General features: G+C 38.2%; 1 protein-coding gene across 3 annotated transcripts in view; it reads right to left on the reverse strand.

Moving 5' to 3' along the window:
- Positions 1 to 8,355, reverse strand: part of LOC117298896 (GRIP and coiled-coil domain-containing protein 2-like) — a 49,973-nt gene extending 41,618 nt beyond the window's left edge. For all 3 annotated transcript variants that reach the window (XR_004520010.1, XR_004520009.1, XM_033782270.1), the window contains exons 1-2: positions 8,230 to 8,355; positions 5,365 to 5,476 (exon numbers count right to left, since the gene is read on the reverse strand). Coding sequence is in view for 1 of the 3 variants with exons in the window: in XM_033782270.1 (XP_033638161.1) it covers positions 5,365 to 5,442 (78 nt within the window). In the remaining 2 variants the exon portion in view is untranslated. The remainder of the gene's footprint in view (positions 1 to 5,364; positions 5,477 to 8,229) is intronic.
- Positions 8,356 to 10,296: the final 1,941 nt, after the last annotated feature.

A 10,296-nucleotide genomic window follows, 5' to 3' on the forward strand; every position in this document is an offset into this window, starting at 1 on the left:
AGACCAATGTTACCAAACCGAGGCTAAAAGAACAAAATAGTCTGGTTCCTATTTTGAAAACGTTTATAAGCATTTATTATTGTTATTCGATACGAGGAACATGACCTAGAGGGAGGCAGCATGATGATAAAGCTTTATTTACAGACTCTCGATACTCAAGGTAGTGTTTTTAGCTGAAGTCACCATGCTTTGGCCATGGGCTAGGTCTTCACAGAGTCCATGCTAATTAGAGTTGTATGTCTAGCCTTGGTTTGATGTTTAATCATGCAGTCCAATCAAACCATGCAGGTTTTCCTGGCTTAATGCATGTCTAGCCTTGGTTTGATGTTTAATCATGCAATCCAATCAAACCATGCAGGTTTTCCTGGCTTAATGCCAGGGATGTGATAGGCTGTTGAAAAAAAACCCTGAACTACATGTATGAGCGCAAAGCTTGAAAGCCCAATCTGGGTTGTTCCATATGGTTTCATCTTCATTTCATCTTGAATTTGATTGAAGTTATAAAAATAACACAAACTAAATTATGTTTTTTATTATTTTCAAAAAATTGATTCGATGTATAGTGTGGTTAATTTGTTTTTTTTTTTGGTTTTTTTTTTTTTGGGGGGGGGTGGGTTTTAAGACACTGGACACTAATTGGTAATTGTCAAAGACCAGTCTTCTCACTTGGTGTATCTCAACAAATGCATAGAATAACAAACCCATGCAAACTTGAGCTCAGTCGGTCGTCGAAATTGCGAAATAATAATGAAAGAAAAAAAGACCCTTGTCACACAGAGTGTACTTTTAGATGATGCTTGATTTTGAGACCTCAAATTCTAAACTTAAGGTCTCAAAATCAAATTTGTGGAAATTACTTCTTCGTCGATAACTACTCCACTTCATTTCTCACAATGTTTTATACTGCCAACCTCTCCCCATTTCTTGTTACCAAGTATGGTTTTATGTTAATAATTATTTACAGTAATTACATGTACCAATAGTGTCCACTGCCTTTAACAAAAAAAATAGATTTCTGGTTAAAAATGGAGAAATCACATCCTTGTTATGCAGAGCCTGGTTTACTTAGCTGGGTTAGCATGCTGAAGACTTTATCAAGCTAACAAAAACTAAACCTGTCCAATCCTTTAGGGCAGTTCCATAGAAATGTAAACCTCAGTGCCAAAATTTCAAAATGGCACTAATGTGGCAAATGAGGCATCATTTTGTAGCTAAATGTATGAATTTTAATAAAATATAATTTGTTACTGAAAATATTCAGCGGCTCAAGTGCTATTTTCGACTGAAAAAATACTTTAAAAATAGTGAAATTGGCTCAAAAATAATGTTTTGCCAAATTAATCAAAATTTTTACTGTGGTTAAATAGTGTTTGTTTTGGTTTTGCACCTGTTTGAAGTTTGCTATGGTAACAACACAATGATGGAAAAAAAATTAAAAATTTCTTTCAAAATTTTATGATATTAAATATTTTAGGAAACTTACTTTTTCGATGTACGTCCGACACCAAAATAGTGAATATTTTAATCTCCCTATTTCAACCGTGGGCAGAAAATTTTCAAATTTACACTACAAAGCACAATTGATGCCCTCTATCTAACCATGGAATTATTTCTTTAAAAAAATCTTCTTAATCGTACAAAATCCTGGTGTCGGACGTGCATTTTGTTCGTACGTCCGACACCAGTACGTCCGACACCTCCAAAATAATTATGTGAAAGCCTTTTTGAATGCCTTTAAAATATCATACAAAGCTATAAATTGGTACCTAGGGTAACTCTCACCCAAATCACTCAAATCTTGCCTCAAAGCAAGTGTATTTCATTCCCCTTTTTTTCTATTGGCTGCTAAAAACACAATAATTTTAATCCGCAGAAAATTTTAATTTCCATTTCCAAAACCCACTGGTACTTATAATTAATATAAGAAAAGCTTGGTTTTTGCAGTATATTTGTTAAATTCAGGTACATGTGGTAACCCCCAAGCAAGGATAGAGCTCTCATTCATTTAGTAAACTGTTGACAATGCTCTAAAGTTGGTTCTTGAGAGAAAATATCAAAACATTTAATACCAAAATTCTTGGTGACCTTTGACCTTGGCACTAGTTACCCACCAAGAACTTTAAACACAAGTCCAATCTACAATATATTTGGACCAAATGTTATTTTGCAGACTCATATCTTTCATTGTTAGGCAACATTGTGAAACTTTGGTGTTTTGCCAGTTGTGGTCGGATACGGATGTACATCATCTACAAGTTGCAGTACACATGCACATTGTTTCTATTGATCTCAAAACGTGGTATAATTTGACAATTAAACCACTTTTTTCAACAAATAATGATTTAATCTGATATTACAACACCAAATTGGTATATTAAATAATTGTTTTATAACAAAAGTGAAAAGTTGAACTGATTGTTACCTATTTTTGAATGCAATTTCGGACAAGTACGTCCGACACTGTGAAATGTACGTCCGACACCAATTTATTAAATGCCTTTCCTTAAAATTCAAATTTAAAAACCAAATGTCTTATGGTAAAGTGTAATGACAGAGGTCTGATGAATCCATAAATAAGAAAAAATTGCATTAAAGTTCAAACACATCACAGAGTTTGAACTACAAATATTGGTTTTCATAAAAAGGCGTTCATTGGGCGAATGGCGTCCATATCCAAAGACATGGATGAATAATTTTTTGATAAAATAACTTAAGTGACTGCCTTATACCTCTATCCAGAATAAAAATTCCTTTTATTTATACCACTGTAATAATACACTCTGTTAAAGTGTCCGAAATGTACGTCCGACCCCGTGGAACTGCCCTTTAACATTATTATTGTGTAGCAAAGATTATTGGTAAAATAGACAGCCTGGCAGAAAAGGGCTGGTAGCTCAATTAGCAGAACACCAGAATGTTGTTCCGGAGGTTTCAGGTTCAAATTGTATGCTAGTTAATTTTTCTTTATTCACCTCCCCTGCCTTATTTGCAATTTAATTAGTTTATCTTCCTCCCAAATTGGTTACCTATAATTTATTTTTAGGGTGGAGATTTGCACAGAATTTGTTATGATACAAGCAGACAGAAGAGCTATCTAGGGATGGCAGCTGCTGTCACTAGGCTTGCTAAATGTCAACAGAAAAAGTCAATATGCTGTACAAACAGGAGTCTAAATTTGTAGTATGCTCTAAAACATTTAAATTAAAAAACTTAATCGATAAAATAAAATTATTTTTTTGCAACAGGTGTAAGCAAAAACACAAAATTGCATGGTGTGCAACATGAAATGAGCACGTTAACTTTAATGCCTACAGCCCATGTACAAGTAGTTTAGACATTTATTCCAAAATTGGCAACAACAAACAAATGTTTAAAATGTAATTTAAGCATTACATACTTGTACAGACTACAACGTCAATTGAAATATGTTCGGTTGAAGTTGACAAACACTGCATATTTATATGCAATAGCTGTCATACATTTAGTGCATTAGGTTTGAATAAATTTTTGCTGACTGAGTTGTTGATTAATATAGCCTTACTATAGAGCAACGCAAAACAATATATCAACATTTCCTATAATACACAAGGATCACAGGGTCAAACCAATCCCAAATACATGCCCAATTAGAGGCTAACTTCTACTTAGCTACGGATACTCGGTAGGGTCCATAAGACAGGACGTAGAGCCGAAGGACAACTTGTCCATGAGCGGTGCAAAGGTGCGTTTGAACAAAGTGCAAGACAAAAAAGACTTGTTGCTGTTTATAGATGTATGTGAGCAGTCACCCCTCCCCTGAATACCTCAACTGAAGGGGAGGCGATGATGTTGCCGGGGAGTGAGTTCCACCAGATGACGGTTCTTGGGGAAAAATGAGTTTGAGAATGACTGTATCCTACCAGGGATGATTGATATTTATTTGGGTGGTATGATCTGGTATTACATGGGATTGCTGGGTTAAGGTATAGGTCTGGGCTGACTGGCTAAATGGTTTGAGTGTCAGGTTAAAGGGACACTTAGACTTGGCTCTGACGAGTTGGTCCACGAAAAAAGCAATTGAAACCATTTGTTATGAAATGCATTTGGTTGGAAAGATGTTTTAAAAGTAGAATATAATGTTCAACACAAATATGTCTCGAAATTGCACGGTTTTCCTTTAACTAACACGGTCGGCCATTTTATGGAGTCAAACTTTTGACTCAAAAAAATGTGAACCTTTACCCCTTCATAAAATTTTCTGCTTTTGTCATTTGCCATTGCTCTTTACGTATCGTTCTAAAAGTAAATGGTTTTACCAGTAGTTTGTGTATAGTTTTGTTTATATTAAAGTAGCTTGAATCAAATTCATCTTCCAGAAATGAACAAAAAACATACCCCAGTATACCTGAGTATCATGTGTTGTCACTTAGCTTTTGAGAACAACTCTGCTAGGGTCGAAATAACAATTATTTTGCATTTGTTATTGCTGTCTGAGTAACTTCCATTAGAGATGAATGCATTTGTGCAGTACACTCATCCCTCAGTGCACACCATTCAGGTTCATTCATTCAATCATTCATAATAGTCTGTTATGATCATGTCATGCATCGCAGCCAAAAGCTGAACTGCACGCCATTTACAGTCAAAACTAAAGTTTATACTTTTTTTTTCTGCAAGTCGCCAGACACAAAAGGCCTGAAGGCCACTTCAAGGTGTGGGCTACAATTCTTTTTTTCCAGAGGCTGTTGCCACCTACATGTACTCCTAGGGTTACCGCCTTTATATTAATATAACAATAATTTGGGATGCTAATCAACCTTACTCAAAGCTAAGAGCTGAATTAGGAAAGATGCGGCTACATCGACTCGAGAAGCAGGCATGCAATGGCACCTTTGGCAGGCAGCCACATCAACCCATTAGGCCTTTGACTACGGGGCACAGCCAGTTATAAAAATCTGGGTTTTTTTCTCTTTACAGTCCATACAGAAACCTGGCTGGTGGTGCAGAAAGCACTACCGGTACCTTCCAATTTTAAGTAGCAAGTGTCATGACCGGGACTCAAGCCCACACTCTCCTGATCAAACACCAGAGCTTGAATCCAGTGTCTTAACCGCTAGGTCATCACACGCAAATGCTTTGAACTCTTCCGCAGAATGGTTCCTAATGGTTGTTGGAAGATATAACAAAGTGAAGTTGGCTGAGCCCATTCCCCCCCCCCCTGGCAACCCCCATACCTCCCGCCCTTGGCCATCCCCCACCTCCCTCCCTCCCCCTTTGCCAAGCCCCATCCCCCCTTGGCAACGCCTCCATCTTCCTCCCATCCTTGACAACTCCCCCAGAGGAAGGTCAACCTTGATTCAAGTTTCAAACCTTGTACTAATTTACCTTTCCAGTTTTACCAGGGGTTGATTTAGCCTCTCCGCCTTCACCATTGGCCGGTGGTACTTGATCCTGACTAGCCATTGCTGCCGAATGTTATGTACTTTCGGTTCAATCTCTGGGATAAACAATATAAATGTAAATTGTTAAATTGTATTTTATCTTCCAATACGCACTAACCATCCAATCAGATGCTCGAAACGGAGTGTGATATCAGAGGATAACCTACTCCCAATTTTTATATTGCACTATTGTAGGTGTCAATGTGTCATGCTATAAAAAGTTCAAGGTGCAGAAATTACATTTTAAACTCTGCGCCTGCATGCTGTTTGTCATGAAATTACGCTCTCAAATTTTAAACTTCAGGTTGACTTTAATGAGGCTGGAAGATAAATCATCAACACACGTGCACTTGAGGAATACGGATATAGCTCGTCTGTGTCCCATATCCGGCCTTAAGTCTTAATGGATATGGGATGCAGAAGAGCTTTATTTTTCCATATTCCATTCGCGATTGTGTGATAACTTATAAACCATATTATAAACTTTGGTTTTTACCCATAAACCGATGTGTGTTAGCACTGTTTAATCAGTACTTTCCCCGAGTCCTGTGAAATAAATATCATTAAAGGCATTAACTCGGGTGGGATTCGAACCCACGACCCTTGTAATTCTAGAGCAGTGTCTTACCATCTTGACTACCGAGATTGCCCGGTAGCTAAAGGCAGTTCGAATCCTGTTTAGCAGCGGGTACCACAACGATATAGTAGATGTTAAATTTGTATCGGGATTTAGGGATTTTTTTTTTTTTTTACCCCTGTACACTGTTACCTTTCCTGTAAACAACAATGCTAGACTTTAGACTTGGTTCCAAGTATTTGAGAACTGTGATCGTGCGCGTGCAACGTGACATTTTCGCAATAATGCACGATTGCTATAGCGCATGATGGCAGAAACCCAGTGTGTGCGAGTGCGAGTGCTCGAGACAGCGCTTTCTCAATGGCGTACATGCCGTGAAACACTCGCCACATTTGATCGAAAAAATATCCAGGTTTTTATTGGCATTTAAACAGTATTCCTGAAATTAAAGGAATTAGAAGAGAGAGGAAGACACTGAGGTGGTGGCCAACTGCAGTTTTCGATGTAGAGGTCTGTAATCTGGTCTTTTTATTTCATTAAAAAAAGCTAACTTATGGGTTTTCCAGCGCACCTGACACACGGCACACACACTGATGCAAGCTTTAAAAGTTTGTGGAAAGAACCATTGCTGCACAGGGATAGATTGTTTGGAAATAATAAACATGTGGAATGAAAAGAGTGCTAAATATAAGGGAAAAGTTTCTGTATGGCGCCACAACTTTTTTATTAGATAAGAAATAATATAGTATCTAATTTACCTCAATGAGATATCCCCTTTTGTAAAAATCAGTGAAAAAGTGGTGGCGCCATACAGAAAGTTATCCAACACCCCAGCCTCTAAATTTGATTTAAATATTTAAATCAAAAAATGATAATACTAATAACAAAGCGGATTGATGCGTTGTGTCCGCCCCTTCACAATAATACTACATACATGTAGCGCGTGCCGTAAAAAGTACCCAAGCTTAATTCACATAAAATAGCCGTTGAATACTTCTAGAAACTATAAGGCTCCCCTGTGAGCCTTATAGGGGTCTCATATTTAGGGCCTCCTTAACGCCATACGTTTTTCAAATCAGCGTTGATGGGTGAAAGGTGAAAGTGACCAAAAGATAAAGCGTTGAGCATTATTGAGAAGTCAAAAAACGTGCGATGCGGCAGAAAAACAACAGTGAGTACCGAGCAGAAAATTGTATTTTTTGACGATGTTTTTTAATTTCACTCAACAAAAAGGAAACGCAAGCATTATGAGTGTATATTGAGTAGGGTGGGGAAAGCTTTAGGTGTACAGTACACAGGAAACTTCAGTTCTGGCTGGCTAACGGTCGTAAAACTTTCACCCATCAACGCTGATTTGAAAAACGTATAGGCCTAGTGTTAAAAAGGCCCTAAATATGAGACCCCTATAAGGCTCACAGGGAAGCCTTAAAGTTTCTAGAAGTAGCCGTTGAATTGTAAACGCGCTCTACACACTCCGCCCGCAGCTCAGCCGGCCGATGACGTCATGCTAATTGGCATATTCCAAAATGGCTGCGGTGTACAAAACGAGGAAATTAGAGTCGGAAAAAGGTAGCAAGGTAGCCGGTTTAAACTGCCGAATGGCTCGTAGGAAATGTGCCAGCATATGACATTTTTGGTTATTTCTTAGTTAGCTGCATAAAGAAATGGTATGGACGTGTGACTAAGGATTCAGCTAGCCTTGGCCACACAACAAGTAGGTCTACGAAGTGACATGAACTTGCAGGCAGTGGAGTCTTTTATTGTTTAAGATATATGAACATCAAAATACCACAAAATGTTTGGCTATTATTAATAATGCCGGAAAAGTTTCCGTATGGCGCCACCACTTTTTCATTCTATATGAAATAATATTATAGGAACTTATTTACCTGATTGATATATCCCTTTTTCTAAAAATGAGTGAAAAAGTGGTGGCGCCATACGGAAAGTTATTCATAATGCCTTCAACAGAATCTGAAGTGTGGCCACTGTTTTAAAATGTCTATCTACTTCGCCAACTGCCTGAAAAGTTCGACCCCTTTACATGTACGTTGTGCGCAAAAACAGATGCGGGCTCTGGGCTGCCCGGCCGGTTGTGATCGACGTGCAACGCGCTGCTGCACTATTTCATTTGTAAATGTGACTACTTTACTTAGCATACTTAGCCTACACTGACACTGACTTGTTGTTGTGTGGTAAACCTTCACCGATACTCAACCATGTACAACTTACATATTATAGTAAACGTCATAATGCTGATGATGTTTAGAGAGCAGTTTCCGGACTAAAGCTACCCTTCCTCCGCCGTAAAAATAGCAGTTAATAACGAAATACGTGGCGACGACGATACAATGCGCATTCCACTGTACTGTATGCCAATGTCACCAATGTGCCAACAAATACATGTCATGTTTACACACAATGAATAGGTATAGACGATTGAGGGCGCCTTGTGGGATTACACAATGGGCGGGGCGCGTGCTTTCCATCAAATAAAATGGGGGAGGGGCACGAAGTGGGAAGGGTGCACCAAAATATGGGAAGGGAAGCATCAATTAAGAAGGAGGACCAAAATTGGAATGGTAGCACCAAATGGGAAGGGGGTAACATTCTGTGACATTATGTTTGGCATTATGCTTGTATGTCGCTCATTAGAGTTGACTCATTGGAGATTTAAGTGTGGGGGTCGAAAAAGGAAATATACACGTATAGCTGAAGAACATTACACAAGTCACAGTTGCAAACAATTCTCGCTAGCTGTGCTTCAAGGTAACGTAAATGTCCCGAGTCTCCCAATTAGGCGCAATATTTATTATAAATTCATCATTGTCGAAAATTGACAATGCAAAATCAATGGCCTGACGTTTCGAAAGTCCAGAGAGGCTTTCGGTTGAAGACTAAGTTAATCAGATGAAAGGTCATACGTTTAGCAGGCCTGTGAAACACAGCTGATTTTTTTTTTCAATATTTGTTTGACACTGGCAGTAGGCTATGTCACCACCGTTTTGTTCCTATATTTAAAAATACTTTGTCATGGTGGTAATTTGTTATGACCGGTTAAAGGAACACGTTGCCTTGGATCGGTCTAGTTGGTCTTTGAAAATCGTTCTGTAACCGTTTGTTGTAAATGGCTAGAAAGATATTGTAAAAGTAGAATACAATGATCTACACAAATATGCCTCGAAATTGCGTGGTTTTCTTTTTACCCTGTCGACTAACACGGTCGGCCATTTATGGGAGTCAAAATTTTGACTCCCATAAATGGCCGACCGTGATAGTTCGCGACGTAAAAGGAAAACCGTGCAGTTTCGAGTGATACTTGTGTGGATCATTATATTCTACTTTTAAAACATCTTTCTAAACATATGCATTTCATAACAAACGGTTTCAAACGTTTTTTATAGACCAACTCGTCCGATACACGTACTTGTTCCTTTAACTGTTTCATTGTTTTCTGCTTCAGCTTTGTAATTGGACCCTTTCGGTTCACAGATTTACAAATAACTTACAGGGTTTACAGAAGGCAATGGTGAAAGACTTCTCTATTATATTATTCCATGAAATGCTGTACTTTTTGAGAAAACACCAAAACAATTAACGAGAATTACGGATTTATTTTAAATACGTGTCATGACACGGCGAACCGCGCGGAAACAAGGGTGGGTTTTTCCGTTGTTTTCTCCCGACTCCGATGACCGATTGAGCCTCAATTTTCACAGGTTTGTTATTTTGATATAGAAGTTGTGGTACACAAAGTGTGGGCATTGGACAACACTGTTTACCGAAAGGGTCCAATGGCTTTAACGACAGCGAAGTTTTTTTCCGATAAAATTAAACCACATGCTCTTCATAACATAATACAACCACATGGCTACTGGTATGGCTCGTGACAACACCATATTATTTTGTGGTTTCTAAGTAAGGACAGCTACGTGAGAAACGAGTCGAACCTGCGAGTACAATCTAGACAAAATTATTTGATCGTCCTTGCACCGCCCGAACTTCTGAAAACATATAAAAAATATTTAGTTTTCAAAATTCTTGCAGGAAATTACTGGAATCTCAGTTCAAATTTCAAAAGATAGAGGCTAATGCATGATTGGTGTCATTGACGGTTATAATGTTCAGAAGATAATACGTCCTCAGGGAAAAAAATGCCTCTTGTTCAACGGCTTCCAGTAGTTGGTGGTATGCTGGAGATTATTTGTTTTATAAGGTTAAAATAAACACAATAGCTTATCAAGCGAAATCGGGGATAAAGAATATTAATTTTGGTTTTCACCCATACACTGATGTGCT

This window comes from Asterias rubens, chromosome 13 (genome assembly GCF_902459465.1).
Source record: "Asterias rubens chromosome 13, eAstRub1.3, whole genome shotgun sequence".
Lineage (NCBI taxonomy): Eukaryota > Metazoa > Echinodermata > Asteroidea > Forcipulatida > Asteriidae > Asterias > Asterias rubens.